The sequence below is a fragment of the Phodopus roborovskii genome, unplaced genomic scaffold, assembly GCF_943737965.1.
Source record: "Phodopus roborovskii unplaced genomic scaffold, PHOROB, whole genome shotgun sequence".
Lineage (NCBI taxonomy): Eukaryota > Metazoa > Chordata > Mammalia > Rodentia > Cricetidae > Phodopus > Phodopus roborovskii.
In genome coordinates, this window is record NW_026126447.1 from 20,201,421 (window position 1) to 20,222,855 (window position 21,435).

Sequence of the window (21,435 nt, forward strand, 5' to 3'; positions counted from 1 at the left end):
TGAAAGACAACTGCAAAGTCATTCTACCAAGAGTGTTTTTTTATGTGAAAATCCATTGTAATTATGAAATTCCTTAGTTTTCTCTTGGCCAGGCAGCTCAGAAATAATGAGCTCCCCGTACATTTTGTTTCCAAGGAGATAAGACCAAAAAATTCATTTGAGGCCCTTCTGGACCCTGGCAGGCACCATTGTGTGCAATGTGTGACTCTTTGAAGTAGTATCAAGACAGATAAATCAGCACAAGTCTGTGTCTGTTGTCCTGCCAGCTTCCTGAGCCCAGACAAGGAATGTAGGCCCAGAAGGTGACCATGGCACTTCTAAACGCACAACAGTTCCTGCGCTATAATCTTGTTCTCAACCCTAACAAACCTTCCTGGCCTCACGGACCCTCACCCAGTGCCATGGCTCAGAGGTTGGCTCACCACAGTTAATTCAGAGCAATAGAACGGAGATTCAGGGTGTCACAGGGTAGAATGGAGCACTTCTACTAAGGACATTGGAATCATCCTGATGATGGTACAACTTCAGAAAGAAAAAAAAAAACAAATTACAAAGAGTGGAGGGAGAGCTGAGAAAACAGTCTACTAAAAAACCATTAGAGAACTCTAATTTTAGAACCTAACCACGCTTCATACAAAACTTGATTTGATTATGAAATGATACATTAGATCTCTGTATCCATGAGATCCATTTGAAAGGATTCAACCATATATATATCAAAAATAGGAAAAAAATAAACCTGCCTGTACTCAACACATGGGCTCTACTTGTTACTCCCTAAATAAAATAGTATAGCAACTATTTATATAGCATTTGCATGACTAGATATGATCCGAAGCACACAGGAGTATATATGCGTGTTGCATGTGGATACTATGCCAGTTTATGCAGAGGCTTGAACATTTTCTGTTTTCTACACCCAAAGGGGTCCAGAAGCTGTCCTCCCATACATGGCAAGGATTAAGTCTTCTACTCTTAGGTGGACATAAAATTTGTTTACATTTGCATTATTCATAGATTCCTGTTGTCCAGGGAGCTGTCTTTGCTCCTCTCTCCAGTTTGATGTTGAACAAAAGAAAATCCCAGATGCAGCCAATGAGACTTTAAAATAACCCCTGTATTCCTGTCCCATCCATTCCTTGAGAACTTCATTACTTCCAGGCTCAAGAAGCTATTCTAGGCTCATCTCGAACTCTCTCTGCTCCTGGCTTAGAGAATAAAGCATTGCTTATTCAGACAATTACAATTTGGCCATTGGACTTTGCTCCAAAGAACTCTTAATTTTGTGATCAACAAAGCAATCAGATGATAAACTAGTTTTGTTCAACTGTAAAAGATCTGTTAAAACTAGGAAAGAAATCATCAGCATCTAAAGAAATAAATACATTCTATCCCATGCACTGAACTATCTATAAGATCTGGTGGATAGAAGAGACACTTATCTGCAGAGCAAACCCTGGGGGAGAAAGAAAGGAACCATGTTGGCAATTTGTGTATGTGTGTGAGCACTTGGATCACTAAGCCCATAAGTCTGTTTCTGAGACATTTCCAGCTCTGTTGCCCAGTGCCTGTGTTCTGCAGCAGCCAGCACTCACACCCAAGATCCAAGATCTGGGCAGAAAGAGCAGACTTTGTGCTCTCTGTTCATATATTCTCATATATTGGTTTTGTATAAGACATTTTTCTTTAGTGAGCTTTTGTTGTGAAACAGTCTCAATTTTAGACAAATGTGGACAGGATAATACTAAGTTTTTCACTTGATCCACTTGAGAATATGTTCCTGACCCCATTACCCAGGATATACTCCCTCAGGGTGAGATAGTTGTCCCAGTAACATCCTTATAGTAAAAGAATCCAACTCCAATCACACATTGCATTTAGTTGCCATGTCTCTTAGCTGAACAGTTCCTTGAACTTCCTTAACCTCTGTGACAGTACTTCTGAAGGACACACAGACTTACTGTTGTATAGTGTGTCCTTCAATTCAGGTGTGTCTGATGTCACCTCATAATTAGATTCAGGCTGTGAATATTTGAAAGGAACAAACAAGTGCCTGGTGCTGGGTTCATCACCTTGTACCAGTCATGTGATCATGACAGCAGCTGTACCCTCACAGTTGATGTGAATTCCAGTCACTTGCTAAAATGTCTGCTGGGTTTTCCTCTGTAAAGTTATTCAATTTCTCTGGTCATTGGTAATATTAAAGGAAGGTACTTCAAAGTGAGGATAAATATTCTGTCCTAGGGTGGACTGAAAGGTTGTGTATATTTGTGTATTTCATGGATTCCTGGCATCCAGCGAGCTATCATCCTGTGCTGTCATTCATATATATATGAGACTCGGTAACTCTAGGAAGATTTGAGTGGCTAGGGGCTTGTGATTCTGGGAGTTGAAATTCCAAGAGCACAGCATGGGCATCTTCTTAACTCCTGGCAAAGATGTGTTTCTGCTTCAACTCCTGGTGGAAAACAGAAGGACAAGCAAACATATAGCAAAGATGCCAAACTTTTCCTTCTAATTTGCTCCTGTGAGAAAACACTAATCCGTTTATGAAGACTCTGTCCTTCTGATCCAAATACCCATTTAGTTTAATCATAAAATACCACATCTCCAACATGTGAGTTTGGTTGGGGGTACACACTCAAACCAGAGCAACACCATTTATGCATTTGGGTCTTTACTGCTCAGACTTAGTGCCCCATTCTCAACTATCTCAACTTCTCCTTCCCTCTGACTTTGCCTTAGTTAGCCTCACAACTGGGTTTTGGACTGAATCATTTAAGAGGGAAAGGGGAAAGGTTGAGGAATTTCTAGTGCAAGACAGAAAATACATTGCCTTTGGATTTGGAAACTAAAAAGTAAAATGGCAGAGAGCAAGAAGCATGGGTGTTGGATGATGCCCAGGCTTTGTAACTAGGAAGCATCTGATTGGCCAGGGCTCTGACTACTGCCCATGAGCCAGGGGAGCATCCACATGATCACATCTTACCTGGTACCATATGGGAAGTACTCCACATTGTATACTTCTAACTCTAAGTAAGAGAATGTTGGTGGTGGTACCCTTTCTATTATGGCCGTCTACATGGGATTCTTTGCCTAGGTCCAGGAACTTGAGGCACTTTCTAAGCCCCAAGTACATATACAAATGTGTTTTGTTTCTCTTAAAGAATATAGAAATTTCTTCAGAATCTCTAAGAGATCTGTGTTCCATCAACATTTACCTACTGAGCATATACAAAGGGTTAACAGAAGACCCAGTCTTACTGAAATCAAAGTAAAGCAGATAAAGCAATTATTTGTTGGGTAGGAAATTTGTAAAGACTTGGATTTTAGATTGGCAATTGATGCCATAACAAAGTACTGCAGATGCAATGGTCTAACACAACACAAATTATTTCTCTTTTAGTTGTAGAGGTCAAAATTTCAAAGTAGGCATTGCTAGGTTGATGTCAAGGTTGGCCAAGCTTCCAGAAGCTCAAAAGAAACATCTATTCCCTTACCTTTACCAGCTTCTAGAGCTACCTCTGTTCTTTGGCTTTGACCATTGTTCTATCTTTAAAGATGACAGAAAGGACCACAAATCTTTCTCTAACACTGCCTCTGTTTCCCCTCACTTATACACATGTTTGATTGTATTGGACTGGCCCCAATATCCTAGAATACTCAATCCAGTAGAGATTCTTGCTTAATCACATCTGAAAAGAGTATTTGCCTGTAAAGTAGCTTATTCATAGGTTTCCAGGATTGGGATGTGAACTTTTGAAGATAGAAGCCATTGCTTGCCTTACTGACTATAATATTCAAGAATGTAGTAAAATACCAACCATCATTCTTTGTTGACAAAAACATACATTAGCAAAACATTTCTGTGTGAGAAGTTGGCAGTGCATAATCATATTCTTAGGGATACTCACTAATCCATTAGTGTTCCTTCAGTGAGATTATGTAAGAGCCATAAGTAGTCAGGGATGGACAGAATGGCTAAGAACTTTCCCTTAGCATAGTGTATATTCATGACAAACTGGAAAATACAAAGTTCTCTGTAGAGATACCATAATAAAAGATCCTGATACGTTTACATAGACTCTCTAGCAACACTTTTGAAGGATAGCGTGGATCTCTTATGTATTAATGGGGAGACTCCAAGATTCTTTCAGCTATCTATTGAAATATGTGCAGCTGTGTGTCGGAAGGGGAAATAGCCAGGGGTGTGCATCTCTGAGTAGTGGGAATTGAGGGATTTCTTAATTGTCATATTCTTCTGAACTTTTAATCCATAAAGAACTTTCACTGGTATTTTTTAAAGCAGCAAAATGAGACTTTTAACTAGGAAAAGAGGTATCAAATTCTTTCTCTGGTGAAAATGGCTGTTTTCTTTGGAGGTAAAAATATGTACTGCACAGGCATTTAGTGGTTTTACTGGACCATTTGTTCTCAGCATATAGAAACCCTAATGATCTCATGTCCTAGACTACAGTTTCTAGACTGCCACCTCTTTAAAAACATAGTTATATTTGGATGCAGCCATGCTGATTCACTTACATGTTGTCTGTGGTTGCTTTCAAATTACAATGAAAGAAAGCTGAGCAATGACAGAGATCATATGGCCCCAACCTAAAATAGTCACTATCTACTCTTTCCTGATAACTCCTACTACTCTTGGCTTTCTTACTAGCAGCAGTGACACTATTCTACTACTCAGTTTATAATCAAGTTTTTTGGACCCTTGCCGCTCATCCTTTCCCTGCCATCATGACCCAAAAGCACATTTGGGGAGGAGGAGATCTCGTCACTATAGGAAAAGATGGCTTCCCTGTATGTTATCTAGGATTTCCTGTATTTGGTCTTTAGAAAGATTTAAGAATAAATTTTAAGATAAGTCTAATTCTACATATTAAAATAGAATATGGTGTTCCATCTGAGGGCCCCTGTTCTGTCTAATCCTAAGCCTTCAGGATTCCAGGTCTTCATGTATTTGAGATGCCCTTGGGAAGCTCTGTGGGAATATTCAGTCCCCTCTCTTGTATGACCTGATGACATGACCTACTCCAAGATATGGTTAAGGGGGGTATTTTTACAGAGGCATCTGGAAGATTCCAGAGCAGAAAGAGAAAATAGAAGACTGAACAAGTCCAGCCAAGTAGGCCTGCCCAGGAGAAGAGGCAAGAGGCAGGGAAGGATGAGTGAGAGGCAAAGACAAAGAGAGGGCAAAAAGATGAAGGCAAGAGGCAAAAGAGAGAGGGTAGCTGAAATATCTGCGTTATAAGTTGGGGGAAGGGTGGCAGGAAGTTCCTGAGCTGGAGAAGCCGGAGGAGGAGGTGGTGAGGAGAGTTAGACACTTGTGATCTGAGGGAGCCTGTAGAACACATGGGCTCTGGTATGCTATTAGGCGCCACAGATAACCATTTGTAGCTTCTGCCAGTGATAAGAGAACCAGCTCCTTTGGTAGAGAGGAAGCAGCTTTGCAAGTTCCAGCGGGATGCTGGCTTTTGGACCCAACACCTACATCATTTACACAGACACCATGTACACAACCCTTTGCAAGTGCATTCTCCACTCCGGACTTCAGCCTCCTCATGTGAATGCTCTAGAGAACAAGGACTCTAGAGGAAAGGAACTCAACCCAGCAGTTACCTCTTCCCATCTGGACAGTACGTGTTCTGCCTCACCCAGGCCTAGATTTCTCCAAATGTCAGATGGTTTTAGGACCTCTAAGTCCAAGTGGTTCTTTCAAAATTCAGAATTTCCCTAGATGATCTGAACCATGCTACCTATCCTTCTGTCTTCAGAGAGCCGCAAGGGAATCTGTGGATTATATAGCTCCCTGGTAGATCCGAAACCATACCCAAAGTGGACCAGACTACACTACACTAGAAATGTAGATTCCAAAGAACCCTCAATGCATCTGGACAGCCATCCTCAGCTCTTCTTCACATGGCTGCTAGGGACATCCCAATACGCGCTGTGGGTTTCTGACCTCCTCTTCTAAAGATATCTCTATTTATGGGTCCCAGAAAGAAAATGCACATTCTTGGAGCTTGCCTACCAGAGGCCAGACATCCCCTGCCACATGTGTAACTGTCCAGCAGCTGTCAGTCAGCAGCAATCCTTCTACAGTTTCTGCAGACCTCTGTCCTTTCTCATCCCGAACCTTTCTGTGGCTCTCATCCCTCCTCCAGCTTGCCTGCTTAACTCTCATCTTTATTTGCTCTATTCACATTGCTTATTATTTTCCTTACTTTGTTGAGAAGTTTCTGGAGCCTCAGGACCCAGGAGGCTTATGTGCAAATAATAAATTCAGCGAAGGTCTTCACAGCGCCTCGGCATCCCCACCCCTCCGCTGTACTCTGGAATTCCTCATCAGCAGTTGTTCCTTCCTGTGCCCTGCCAGTGAACCCCAGTGTGGCCTCTCAGGATACCTGCTATGAATATTAGCCATTCTTCATCTCCGCTGCTGTTCTGTGGCTTTGGTTCAGTAAAAATGAACTGAAATGTGCTGTATACAGGGCAGGCTCCTTTTGTGTGTGAGTGCATATGAGTTTTTATTTCTTTTGCAAGGGCTCCTGCCGGCACAGAGAGCCAAACCTAGCCTGGGCTCATGAAGGCTTGTCGGCTCTGGGCAGCCATGAGCTTGTGTTTACTCCCATCCTGATCTGGATATCTTCTGGCTTGCCTCTCCATTGCTGGAGTGGAATGAGCCCAGCTAGTTTGCTCAGGAGAAGAATGCATGTGGCTGCGGCCTAGGGTCAATAGCTGTTACCCTGACCCTGCTGTTTCCATGTCAGGGCAGTCGCACTTCAGTGATACTCCCAACGTCCTGAAGTAATGATTCATTTCCAACCAGACATGAAACACCAGTCTCCTTCCTTACAGAGTGTGACTGGGTGGGAATGACAGATGTAGACACAAACAAGAGCTCTGGTCTGAGTAGGGTGGCCCCATGTGATCCACATCTGGGGACTCTTGGACGGGTATCCGGTCAGTGAGACTCCTCCCTGGGCCCCACACAGCTGGCAACCAGGCCTCCCTGGGGCCATGCTGTCCTTCCCTCCTGCAGGCTGGCTAGCACCTGCCAGCAGCCTGAAGGTAAAGTCAACCCGGGACTTATAAACCCAGAAAGTTGAAACTTTTTAAAAATGCTGATGTGTTTTTAAGAGGGGAGCCGGATGCCAAGAGCCTACTGGCAGAGAGGGACACGGGGGAATTCCGTGTATTATCCACTTGTGATAAGTTAAATCTCAAACAATTTTTACTGTGAGTTTTAGAAATTGAACCAGTTTCCTTGACCTTGCCTTTGCCTCTTCCCTCTTCAGAAATGAGGTCCAGGCATCCCTGAACCAAGATGATGTTCAGCACCGCCAAAATCTCTACCTTAAACAATGAAATCCTGTGTTCATAGCCAAGACTGAGGGTGCCTGTGTCTCAGACATGGGCATCTCACCTTCCTTACCTATACCGGAACGATTAGATCCTAGGGTATACATTAGGGCAATCAACCAGCAGTGCCTAAATCATTTTAGGGAAGGCAAGGTCTTGATCGAGTCATAAATCTGGGCAGAGCTACTTTTCGTGCTGAGAACTAGATCAAATTCTTCCCCAAGATGCCCAGGAACATGGGAGCCATTTGTATACCCCCTGCCAATGGAAACCCAAAGCTTACCCTTCGGGGTAGAAAGACATTTGGGGAATGGAAAATCGGCCTTGTGTAGTTCTATTTTTCCAGGAATGTTTTAAAGTTAGTTTTCTTTGGGCAAATGTGCATGGGAATAGTCTTAGCCTGGTTATTTGACCAGCTTATTGGGAGGTCCCAGAAATCCAAGTGAAAATTAAAGTTGCTTGTCTTCTTCCATGGCCTTCTGGGGTCCAGCTGACAAATGGGGAGTCAGGAACTGGGCTTTTCCAATATAAATTAATCATTTTTCCCAGCCCACTTGCCTGGTGCCAGTTCCCACTTGTTCTCTGCTATTTTAGAGACCATACTTGTTGCCCAGGGGGACCCAAGCTGAACAAAGCAGGGACCAGAAGTGGCTAAAGTAGCATGCTTGCTTTGGTTGGTCACCCCATAGCCCTAACCTGGGCCCCCACACCCTCTCAGACCACTGGTAGACCAGAGGGGCCTCTATAAATTCTAAAGTACAGAGCGAGTGTTTTCCAGTTTTGTAAAATTAAATTAAGGAAAGGACTTCCAGACTGACTACACCGAGTGCCAAGTTTCATCCCAACACACATCATTTTTATAGTAACGTTTTAACTCCGTGAAAAACACGGGATTATAATGAAAACGCTGACAGGCCTGGAGCCAGCTCATGAAGTAATAATGCCACGTCTTTAATATTTTTACACAGCATGTCCCAACCTGCCACAGCCTTGCTTTCCTTTAGATAGGAGTGAAAATTCCCAGAGCACGACTTTTTCTCCTCCTCCTTTGGACTGTACATTCCTATCTCCAAAAGCTTTCTTCCTCCTGGGCTCCTAAAGCCCAGATACGGTCTTTGGTCTGTGATTGATTTATCAACCTAAGCTACTTTTTTTGGTTGTTTCGTTTTTGCTTTTTATCTGGAGTAGAGGAGAGGTAGGGATATGTGCCCTGAAACCTTACTTCTACTCATGAAGGCTCAGGACTCGTGAAAATGAACTCTGGATATATGGCTCACTCAAGTGACAGGGAGCTAATGAATCTAGAATTGGCTTGCTCTCTATCAAGAAGCCCACAAGCCAAGCTGCTTGCCAGCACTCCAGGTGGCTTTCAGCCCTTTAAATCAACAGCAACAACAAAAATCTACTGACTAATGATCACTGAGTTCAGAGCCTCTTTGGAGATGGTGCCTCAAAGGCAGCCTTATCACATTGCCTTTAAGGTCCCTAGCATCTCCAATGCACACAGGAAGCTGGAAGCAAGGGCCACCAGGCCACCCACTTTTCTGTACCAGTATGTTTCTCAAACTTGGGTTGTTAACCTGAGAGAGACTAATACAGTTCTAAAAAGCAATGAAAAGTCAGGACGTGGAGCTAATGAAAGTCAGTGGGGAGCGTTTGATAGAAGTATCAGCTGGACAGGATTCCTGGGCTCATTGGAGCTACTGCCTGCCTTGTGCAGAGCAAATGATATAGAATTCCGTGGCTTTTGACTCATGCTTCCTAGACCCAAATGCTCTCTGGCCTCTTCCCTGCTTCGTAAGGGTGTACAGGCATGTTATAAGCATTAGGGGGAGACATGCTTTTGCCTATATTCAAAGCAACAATAATCAGAGCTAAGAATTGTTTATATAATTTTTCTCACTTGGTACATCTTCACTCTAACATGGCTTGCTGCACAGTCAAGTGTGTTGGAGGAGGAAAAGGAGGTGACCATGATGATAAAATGAAAGAGCAAACCTTCATCCGTGTGCTCACACCTGGCTTTGGCTCAACTGAGAACCCCAGCAGACCTTGGAATGGATGCCTAGAGGCAGCGGTGTTTCCTTTCGATGGTTAAGAAGGGTTAATGGAGGGAGGCTTTCTGCTGCCAGAGCTCTCATTAGTTAGGCAGCTTTCCCAAACACTGCTTTCCCTCAGCCAGCTCACAGCCCAAGTTCTTTAACAGCTGAGGTCTGAGGAGTGAATACTGTCCATCCCTCTGATTGTCCGTTTCCTCAGGAAGGCACTGAGGCTTGAAGAATAGGAAAGGTTGGCACTTAGGGAAGTTGAGAAGAAAGCAGGAAAAAGAGGTGTCCACTCCTCTTCATTCCTCATGCATTAAACATGACTACATTTCTCACCAATGCAGAAACTGGGCTTTGGGAGTTCTTGGCCCCTTTGGAGGCATGGGATACACAGCACAGTTTTGGATGTCCTTGTAAATGGCACACAGAGAGAGCGCTCAGCTTCAAAAAGAAATGATTGATATGTCTTGTACCTTAACAGATGAGAAATGTCCGTGACAGAAGGGACCCCTGTTACAAGCCAGGTTTTCTCATTAGCAGTGAAACATGGATAATTATTCTCTGGGAACATACACAGTGGGAATTCGTGTTAGACCTATATTTTGACTATTGCTGCTGGCAATCCTCAGAGACCGTGGTGTGTGCGTACGTGCATGCGCACGCACACACACGCACACACATGCAGGCAGGTATATAAAAGCCTGCACTGCATGTGCACTAATACTACTACTACTGAGTACAGCAGATGTTTTGAGGAGACACCTGTGTGTGCAGTCACAAACACTGAAAGGCAAAACAGCAATGGAAAAGGTGGATAACAGACAATTTTTATTTACTTTAGTTAGAATTCATGATTTTGGTCTCTTCTCTTTGAAAAGTAGACCGAAGATAGGCTTCCCTAAGAGAATTTTTCAATATAAGATGAATAATCTCACACATTAAAAGAGCACTCTTTTTGGTCACTATCCCAATGTAGAGGAAATACCATTATCTATGCAGCAAATGCCCATGGCCTTAGAGGGTGAAGGGACTTCGGGAGTGCCTTAATTAGGACCTAAAACACCCACACCTCCGCTGTGCCTCTCTAAGATTCCTTAGAGTCCAACCTGAACTTTAGCAAGGAAATTTCCAGGGCCGTTTTCTACCCCTGCCCACCCACCCACATTTTATCCAGCCAACCAACCAACCACTGGGCCCAGGGACTGGTTCCATGGGGAGCAGACTCTGAACCCTACTTAGCAGGGAGTCAGGCCCTTTCCCTGCTCACTTGCCTAGCAGAACTTAAGAACCCAGAAAGACATTCCTGTTTTAAGTCCTGGTATATAGCCCAGAATGATCTGGCAAAGTAACATTGCCTTCTAGGCTCAGCGGTAAACTTGCTTCAAAATTCTATGGCTCTGGCCACAGATTATAGTTGCTCTTTCCTTCCCAACAGAGAAAGCCAACAGAATGGCTGGCTGTCCATACACACCCTCATTAACAGTAAGGGGGCAGGGGAACACAACAAGCCTTTTTGTTCTGTGCCACCACACTCCCTTTCCATTCCCTGAATGGAATTGGAAGGCACAGTTCTTATGCAAGGAATGCTAAGGAAGCCTCCAACCTGAGCAGCATGCATCTGTAATTCAGGACTTGATTTTCTCTGAGGAAAAAAAAAAAAAAAAAAAACAGGAAGGGTGCTCTGTAGCATCTTCTAGAGGATAGCCAAGTCAAAATTGTCAGAATTAAGAGTGACAATAATCTCTGACTCTGACAGAGCTGAGTGAGGGAAGGTGGACCACCAAGAACTTTTAAGTAAACTATAAAATATTCAGAAAAGGGCTGGAGCGATGACTCATTAATCAGGAGTAATGGCTACTCTTACAAAGGACCTGGGTTCAGTTCCCAGCATCCACATGGTAGCTCACATCCATTACTCCAGTTCCAAGGGACCTCCCACCCTCTTCTAATGTCTGTGGTACCATGCAGGCAAAAGTCATATACACAAAATAAAAATGAATGTATTTTTAGAAGACTCTTGAAAATGATGGGCTTGTCCAGCCTTTTTTTAACTTGTTGTGATCTTATGGGAAAAAAAAAAAAGTTGATTAAACTGGCTGTGGGGGGAAAGCAATTATAATAATTTTGGATTCATACTAAGTAAATAAAACAGCATGTGAACTTCCCTGCTTTGCCATCAAGCTGCATTGCAGAAGTTTCTCAATAATACTCTATTTTTCCCCAACATATAAAGAAAAACTTCCTTTATAAATAAAATACAAAATGAGTCAGTGAATCAGGGAGGAAAGAGCTACCAGGAAAAAAAACTTTTCAATGAATTAATGGCATTTGTGCCAGTGTTTTAGAAGTTAGTGTAGAGGCAGAAAGGGAACAAGTCACTTTGTGTTCTTCAAGCATTTTTATTGAACTGAGTGAAGAATAGTCTCCCTCCCACAAGTCCAGAGAGTGAAAATGCCCCCCTTTCCTTGGGAAAAGCAAGCATAATAAAAATACTATCGGTGAGACCATGACATGTGTACAATTCCTAGAGCCATGGAAACACTCGTGAGCTCACCAGGAATGTGGGCTTCGGCTGCAACAATGACTGCCTTCACTCTTCTTCTAGGCTGCCCCATCAAAGGCCACCCCACCCCCAATATCACCTGGTTCCAAAATGGCCAGCCAATTGCCACTGCTCCAGGACTGAACCACCACATCTGGGGAGCTGGACAGATCCTCCAGGTTGCAAATCTCAGTGGAGGACCTCAAGAGGAGTTCAGCTGCCTGGCTCAGAACGAAGCAGGAACCCTCGTGCAGAGAGCATCTTTGGTGATCCAAGGTGAGGCTTGTCCAGTCATGGAGCAGCAGTCCATTCTCCAGTAGAACATACTGGTACACTCTCTGCTATATAATGGCTATGTATCGTGAAACCTTAACTTCTGCCTTCAGCAGAATGCCTGGGACCTAGCCCAGCTCAACCTGGAAAAAATCAGGATGGAGAGGGTATCACTGTCAGTTATGCATGTTTACCTTAAGCTGTTTTAACTAGGAAAGACATATATATATATAACTTTTAAGTCCATGTGCATTGTCTTGATTCTAGCCAGATTGAACACTTACTTGCCTTCTGCCTGGAGAGAGCAGTATATGCCTCACATTCCAGGATGTTCAACCATAGTCACATGCAAAGTGCCTTTCCTTGGGCACTGGCAAAAAGAAAAAAAAAAAAAGGAGGAAAGGAAGGAAGGTAGAAAGAAAAGAAAGAACCCTGATAGAGTAGCAATGGCTCAGGCATGAGCCTTCCAGGAAGACAGGCAGGTCAGCAAGTCCACACTCACTGTATCAGCCAGAGATGCTAATGAGCTGAAAGCAGCCAGGAGCCCAGCTGGCCTCTGTATGGAGACTGTGGGAGGCTGCTTTCCATGGGCTAGTTCTAAGGTGCTGTAGGTGACTCTGTCAAGGTAAGCAAATGCTATGGAATGTGCTCCCAAGACTGAGTAGGACTCTGTGGGGAGGGTGCCCTGCTCTTATTAATACTGCATGAAAGGAGGTTTTTCTAAGCACACAGATCTGGTGGAACAACCTCCCCTGCCATTGGCTCTCCAAGTAGGAAAACAAATGCCCCCCTTCTCACTGCCTATGTGCAGTGTTTATAACTCACAAGCATTACTATCCCGGCCAGCATTCATTTTAGCAGCCTTCCCCACAACACAACAGAAAAACCAAAGTGGACTCTTCCACACACCTCATTGTCTCACCTAAAGGAGAACTTTCTGGATAGACTGTTTCATAAAACTAACAAATTCCAACTCAAATCCATGCTTTTAGATATAAATAGATCAAAGTGAAGTGTTTAATCATTGGTCTGGTGAACCAATATTGGAAAAAAAAGTACTTGCTCAAGTATGATTAAAAATAATAAGCATTGCGGCTGTTAGATAGATACTGTGCCTGGTACTTACGGAGCTAGGCCCTTCCCTTCCGTTTTACTCAGTCCTCACTGTACTTCATGAGGTGAGAGGCTGTGTTCCTTTTCTGGGTGAGTCCACTGAGGCTCTTGGAGCCCATTGGCCTTGCCCAAGTTTATTGGAATGTCACTGCCCCACTCCCCTGCCCTTAGAAGGACAATTGTGGACAGTAACACCATGACTTCTTCCCCCCATGACAGATTACTGGTGGTCTGTGGACAGACTCTCGACCTGCTCAGCATCTTGCGGTAATAGAGGGGTTCATCAACCCCGCCTCAGGTGTTTACTGAACAACACAGATGTTGACCCTGAGCACTGTGCTGGAAAGCCCCGGCCCGCCGTGCAGCCCGTTGCCTGCAACCGGAGAGATTGTCCTTCTCGGTAGGTGTACCCTTCCTGCTCCCATCCACCGACCCTGACTATTATTAGCACCATACAGAAAGAGATGGCATTCAAGGAGCTGTTCCTGTCCAACATACTGGCAATATCCTCAGAGTAGGCCTCTGTTTTCAGTTCTCCTTATTCCCTCACCCTTCAGCCAGCTGAAGTTACCTAAGCTGTCAAGTCCTGAGAGTCTGCCCAGTAAAGAAGTACATCTTAGGATGGGGCCCAAGGTAACGCCCATCCTGCAATAATAACCTGACTTTCTGGGTTGTATGAAACATATTCCCTATTGAAATGTTGAGACCAGGGCTACTGGGCTCAACTCCAACTTTTTCCTTTCTGTCTAAAATACCTCTGCTAGCCAGTGCTCTGGTTTAGTCTGGGAAAACTTACCTTTTTTTACAAGCAGTTGCATCTAAAGTTGGAATGCATCTCCATTTTTCTGCAGCTGCTCTAACTCTAGATGCAGTCCCTGCACTTGAGATTTGTATTTAGGCTGCAACGCACCCACCATCTCCTTTCCTAGTGTAGGCTTCAAGAAGTCCTGAGTCCCACAAAGCTCATATCCCTAAGTCTTCAGGCAGTAGCTAACAGGTAACGGATGGGGTTGGCACCAGCACGGCACTCTGCAACCCGGGAGACTTGGCAAGGACCTGAAATGCCCTTTTATGACCCATCTGTAGGACTTTGCTATATACTATTCAGGCAACTGCTTTGTGTTTTGCCAGCTGAGTCACAGGGAGCAGCTGAGACTAGGAGAGACTCCATGAAATATGAAACACACTCATTAATATCAGCAGTTTGACTTGCTGACGGGAAGGTTTCCACCGGAATGATTAATGTCCTTTTATACCCTTCCTGAACGGTAACGTAGTCCATAGCTCTGCTTTCTCAAAAACTCCCACCCCAGCTCCTGAAAACTTCACTGAAATGTATATTTAGAAATCAAAGTTGATTGAAATGCAGGCCTGACATTCACCAGGGACAGAAGGATCTGGAAGACTGCCCTTGCCAAGCTGCATGAAATGAAGAAGAGATCTTTTACATGCCAGGAACTCTGTGATTTGATTTGGTGATGGTCAGAGTTAATCAACCTAATTTACTTCAGCAACTGAAATGGCAATGGCCATCTCCTCTTAGGTTTCAATGCTTCCAGTGGCTTTAAAACACCTTGTGCCTACTTCCTAAATATGGTGTTCTCTTAGCCTAGAAATCCACATAATGTCATACTACTCAGGCCAAAGAGGAAAGAAATAGCCACAAACTTTAAGTCAGTTGCATATCCTGATGCAAGAAGGAATCCCTTCCCTCCATATACTTCTTTTAAAAATCAAATGTGGTCCCACTTGGCCAAGGAAACGCTAGAGTGCCAGTTGAGCTTGAGGACCGCATTAGCATCCTCTGTTGTACTAATACAGGCATTGCTCTGATTATCCTTCTGTGTCTGCTCTAACCCAGATAGCTATTTGTGTTAATCTACTTTGCAGTTCTAGTCCCAGACTCCAGGTATCTTAACTGGTGAGGTGTTCTAAAGTCTATAAGATTGGCTAGAAAGTACCATGCCTCTTAACTGGTCTACTCCCTGAAAATTATCTGTATGTGCACACATGTAGAAGAGGGCTCCTGAATGATTACATATATACTGTGGACTAAGGACTTTGCAATGTCCCCAAATTCTAAAATGGCTTTCAGAGAAAAGCCCATTTGTCATACATAGTCTTGGCTAGTTTTTCTTCTAGGAACTTAAATTATACTTGAATCCTAACATTCTGAGACTGGGTTTTTATACTGCACATGTAACTAACTCTCCAAGAAATATATACTTCTACACTGACTTACTAATGGTAGGAATTACCCTAGAAATCTAGAAGATAGAACAAAGTTCCAGACAAAACCTTGACCTCAGTGAAACCCAGATTATCTCCTAGGTTAAAAGGTAATATGTTTGGACCTGACTTTCCTAGGAAAACACCCTGCCCTGATAACATACTGTACTATGAGTTTCTAACTAAAAGCTTTCTATCCACAGTTTTATTAGTGTGGGGACCACAAGGCAGTCAACCCTCAATATAGTCTTTCCTTGTCAATGTCCCTATTTTACCAATTTCCTGAGGATACAAGAACTCAAGCCATGAGCCATCCATGGGGACATGTGCCCTTTGTAAAGACTCAAGGGGTGAATTTGCTCCTTGTCACTCCCACATTCCAGTACCTCTAAAAGTTCCTGGTCCCTGGTCATGCTGCTACCTCTCCCCTATATGCATTTCCTTCTAATAAGAGCTTGTAGGGTCTACTTATATACTCACTTCCAAATCCTAACTACAGTGGATGCCTGTAACTCCAGCACTCAAGCCAGGAGCATCACATGTCCAAAGCCAAGCTGTGTCACACAGTGAGACTCTGTCTCACAAACAAACAACGAAAAGCCCTTATCTACAAGCAAGTTAGCATTCACAGGCTCCAGAGACCTATGTGGACTTGTTGCATTTTTCTGAGTAAATCCCCTCATATCAACATCTGTGTGTGCTGAGAGGGATAAGCAAGGTCTCCCTCTGGCCTTACCATCTACAGTTGTCCTCCTTCTCCTCAGATGGATGGTGACTTCCTGGTCTGCCTGTACCCGGAGCTGTGGTGGAGGTGTCCAGACCCGCCGGGTGACCTGTCAGAAGTTGAAAGCATCTGGGATTTCTACCCCAGTGTCCAATGACATGTGCACCCAACTGGCCAAACGGCCTGTGGACACTCAGGCCTGTAACCAGCAACTGTGTGTGGAATGGGCTTTCTCCAGCTGGGGCCAGGTGAGCAGCCAGACAGGTGTTTTTTTTTTTTTTTTTTTTTTTTTGTTTTTTTTTTTTTTTTTTTTTTTGGTATTGAGGGCCAATCTGCAGATACATATACCATGCCACTTCCTCTCACATTCCCATTTCACTAGCCCCACCCACTGCCACTCCTGCATCCCCCATCCTAAGGAGTTTGGGGTGTTCTGAGGCATAAGCCCACAGCTCAGACCCATTGTTTTTCATTCTGTGATCCCAAGACCACTTCCTAGAACTGTGCTACAGATGGTTCTGGGAACTTCAGAGGAGAATTCCTGGAGAATGCATTGTTGTTGCTGTGGGCCAGGGTTCTCAACAAGTTCACAGAACAGAAAATTCACTAGAGAAACTTTTAAAACAATGACATCCAGGCTATACATCCCAAATATGTGAGTCAACTGCACTGTAGAGGGACTCAAGCATTGGAAACCATCGTCCCAAGCCAAGAAAAGGTGAAGCCTAGCTGGATCACCTTGAAACCTAGTTCCGTGCCTAGAAGTTAACATAGAAAGTCCCGAGATTACTATGGGCCTGGAGAGGGAACTGGGAACGATAGAGGAAGGAAGGAAGGAAGGCTCCCAGCATTCTGGGAAGCTGTTTGTCCTTGAGCATGTGAGGCTTACAGGTTAGAGGCATTTTTTGTTTTATAGACCTCTTAAGCACAGTAATTTAAACTTAAAACATGTTAGCTATCACAAGATCAACAGAGGTCCTCGTTTAGCCAGAAGCCAAAGGATGGAGCCTCCTTTGTATATAATGGAGGTACCATATTAACTTCATCCACTTCATCCACTGAGAGGAAGTATTATGTGTAGCTGTGATTTTTAAAGGAGACCACCACAAACAGAAGATTCTGTGGGTGAAAGGAAGTCAAGGGGAATGTAGTCAAGGGTGTAGTTCCATGTCTGGTCCAGGTGAGACTACGTAACTGTCAGAACCCTCTGTCCTAAGGTCTGTTAAAAGATACTGAGAACAGTCTCCCTACTTGTACACCTGATTCTCCAAATGCCCTGAAGCTTCCCTCTACAATCTTATATTGTTCACACACACAAGAACCAGGTGTATATAGGTGCTTATAGAAAATAATAGCATTGCATATACACTGTTTAATCCCAAAATCTCTGGTCAAAAGATATTGGAGATCTACCATGTATACAAGAGATACCAACAGCCTGATTGATCTTCAGGTGGTATCCAACACAGATAGCAGCATCAGTCTGGCTATTGTTGGTTTGTCTGGGACTGGCACTAATTGGCAGAGTGATTTTTTTTCTGACTTCTAGAATATTTTAGGCAACTGGAAAATTTTAACTTGTTAGAATTAGCTCTCTATACATGCCTGTTTGACATGCAATATAATACATGTTTGTTTGAGAGTTTTTTTTTTTTATAAAGACCAAGTGATTTCAACAGAGTGCCAAGACCATTTTAGTAGGGAAATAATCATTTTTCAACATATGATATTGGAGCAATGCCAAAAAATAAAGCTCATCCCTTACACCATGAAAAATAAAACTCTTAGAGGGAACCTTTCCTGACATCAGGGTTGGCAATAACTTCTTAGATATGACACTGTCTTAGTTAATTTATGTTGCTGTAACAAGATTCTACGTATGAATAATTTATAAGGAAAATTATATCTTACAGTTCTGGAAGTTGAAGTTTGTTATCAAGGGGTGGTGCCTATATGGTTAAAAAAAAAAAAAAGACACCACATTGTGTGAAAAACAGGCCTGCAAGCACATGTCTTACAAAGCCACTAATCTCATCAGGGAGGTATCTCCCTAAACACCTCATCCCAGCCTTAATTATCTCCCAAAGTGCTGCTCTCCTCCTCCAGAAAACAGGAGTTAAATTTCAAACATACAAACTCAGAAAATCTAGATTATCTAAATAAACCATACCAGACAACAAAAACACATCAACATTATAGTATCCTGTTGACGCACGAAAACCCATAGAGTAAGTAAAAAGGCAGCCTGTGGCATAGGAGAACATACTTAAAAGCATAACCCTAATCAGAAGTGAACAAATCCATAATGGCTTAAAATTCCTACAGCTTAACAAAATAACAAGCAAACAAAAAAACCTTTCCTCGGGCAAGAATTTAAATAGTCATTGTATTGGGTAAATATTATAGAAATGTAAGTCAACCACAGTGCATTACTGTGAAGGCCAACTGACTGTCAAAGGCTCCAGGCCAGAATGAGCTACATAGAAAAGTGCTTTCTCAAAAGAAAAAAAATCCCACAATGTATCACCATTTGATACTCTTTAGGATGATTATTATTGAATAAATAATAAGTTTGGTGTGGGTTGGGGCAAAATTCAATGGTAGAGCACTCTCCTAGTATGTACAAGACCTGCATTCTATTTTCCACACTGGGAGAAAGAAAAGTTTAAAGAAGAAATTGAATTTCCAAGTGTGTTGCCCATAGGAAAAGGAAATAAAATATGGTAACTAAAACAAAGGAGAAGGTAGAGGGAGGAATGTGAAAAAAATGAAAAACAATTACAGCATGACCCAAGAATAACAGTTGTGCTATGTATACAAAAACAGCATTGTCATGTGTCAGTGACACCCCAACCAATGACTAACCATAAAATACAATAGTGGTCCCATAAGATTACATCATTTTGGTTGGAGCCATGGTTCCATGGTTGAGAATGCTCATTCCTGACGGACCCCTCTCCCAGCATCTCCATAGGGTGGTTCACAAACACCTATAATTCCAGCTCCAGGGAGTTCATTGCCCTCCTGATGGACATGGTGCACATACAACACACTCACATACATATAACTGTAGCCAGTCAGAAGAGCAGGTAAGCCGCCAGCCTGCCTAAGGAAATCCCCCATGCCCTTGTTCAGTTCCCAAACACCCAAACCACTGCCACCCCTTTTCTGCCCCACCATTCACCCCTGCTGCTGTGCCCTGTCCCCAACTCAGGCAGATACCCACTGCTCAGGTGCAGGCCAGCCAGGAGAACAAACCCTAAATCAAGGGGGGACTCCTTGATGGACCACCAGAATCCCAGGCCACAAAGACCATAAGACCAAAGAGGAAATAGAAACCAAGGAATAAAACACCCACCCAACAAACTCAGAAATCAGTACCTACACCTATAATTATCTCAAACCCAGATGCCTAGATGCCAGTATAAGAACACAACAACAGCCAGGGCAATGTCACCTCTAAAACCCAGTTATTCTACTACAGCAAACCCTGAAAATTCCAACATAGCTGAAGCACAAGAAAAAGGACCTTTAAACCAATCTTATGATTGGTTTATGATAGAAGTCCTTAGGCAGAAAATGGAAAAAAAAAATCCCTTAAAGAAAGCCAAGAAAAAAGTTGAAAGAAACAAAACTGTTCAAGACCTGAAAATGGAAATAGAAGCAATAAAGAAAACACAAACTAAGGGGATTCTAGAAATGGAAAATCTAGGTATGTGAACAAGAACTACAGATGCAGGCATCACCAGCAGACTACAAGAGATGGAAGGGAAACTCTCAGGCATTGAAGACACTTCTACTAGAAGAAGTAGATACATTGGTCAAAGAAAATGCTAAATCTGAAACCTTCCTGACAAAAAACACCCGGAATATCTGGGACCCTATGAAAAGATCAAACCTGAGAATAATAGGAATAGAGAAGAAAGAAGAATCTCAGTCAAAGACCAAAAAAAAATATTTTCAACAAGATCACAGAAGAAATTTTTCATCAGCTAAAGAAGGACATGCTTATAACGGGGCAAGAAGCATACAGAACAACAAATAGATTAGACCAGAAGAGAAAGACCCACTTAATAGTCAAGACACCAAACATACAGAACAAAGAAAGAACATTAAAATCTGCAAGGGAAAGGGGCCAAGTAGCATATAAAGGTAGACCTATTAGAATTACGCCTAACTTCTTAACTGAGATTTTAAAGTCCAGGAAGGCTTGGACAGATGCCAGCCCAAACTACTATACCCGGAAAATTTTTCAATCACCATAGATGGAGAAAATATGATATTCCATGATACTGTCAAATCAAACAATATCTAACTACAAATCCAGCCCTACAGAAGATACTAGAAAGAAAACTCCAACCCAAGGAGGTTTTAAAACCAAAACACTACCAATAACAACAAAATAACAGGAATTAACAATCATTGATCAGTAACATCTCAATTATCAATGGACATAATTCCCCAATAAAAGGACACAAACTAACAGAATGGATATGAAAACAGGACCATCCTTCTGCTGCATACAAGAAACACCCCTCAACATCAAAGACAGGCATTACCTCAAAAGGGTTAGAAAAAGATTTTTCCAAGCAAATGGATCTAAGAAGCAAACTGGAGATATTAGCCATTTTAATATCTAACAAAATAGACTTCAAACCAAAATTAATCCAAAGAGACAGGGAAGGATACTTCATGCTCATCAAAAGAAAAATCCAATGACATTACTAAAGATTAAATCATACATTGACCCTCATACATTAATAATGAGAGACTTCAATACCCCACTCTCACCAGTGGATAGATCATCCAGACAAAAACTAAACAGAAATAATAAAGCTAATAATAGCTTTATGACTCAAATGGACCTAAAAGATAACTACAGAACATCTCACCCAAACACAAAAGAATATACCTTCTTCTCATTACCAAAATTGACTACATAATTGATGACAAAGCAAGTCTCAACAGGTACAAGATAATTGAAATAACCCCCTGAATTCTATCAGACCAAGGATTAAAGCTGGTTATCAACAACAACAGTAAGCCTACAAACTCATAGAAACTGAACAACTCTCTGCTGAATTATCCCTGGGTCAAGGCAGAAATAAAGACTTCCTAGAATTCAATGAATG

General features: G+C 42.7%; 1 protein-coding gene across 1 annotated transcript in view; it reads left to right on the forward strand.

The window, feature by feature from the left end:
* Window positions 1–21,435, forward strand: part of Adamtsl1 (ADAMTS like 1) — a 363,826-nt gene that overhangs the window by 335,488 nt on the left and 6,903 nt on the right. Inside the window, exons 24-26 of the mRNA XM_051188147.1 lie at window positions 12,028–12,240; window positions 13,570–13,750; window positions 16,344–16,551. Of these exons, the coding sequence (XP_051044104.1) occupies window positions 12,028–12,240; window positions 13,570–13,750; window positions 16,344–16,551 (602 nt within the window). The remainder of the gene's footprint in view (window positions 1–12,027; window positions 12,241–13,569; window positions 13,751–16,343; window positions 16,552–21,435) is intronic.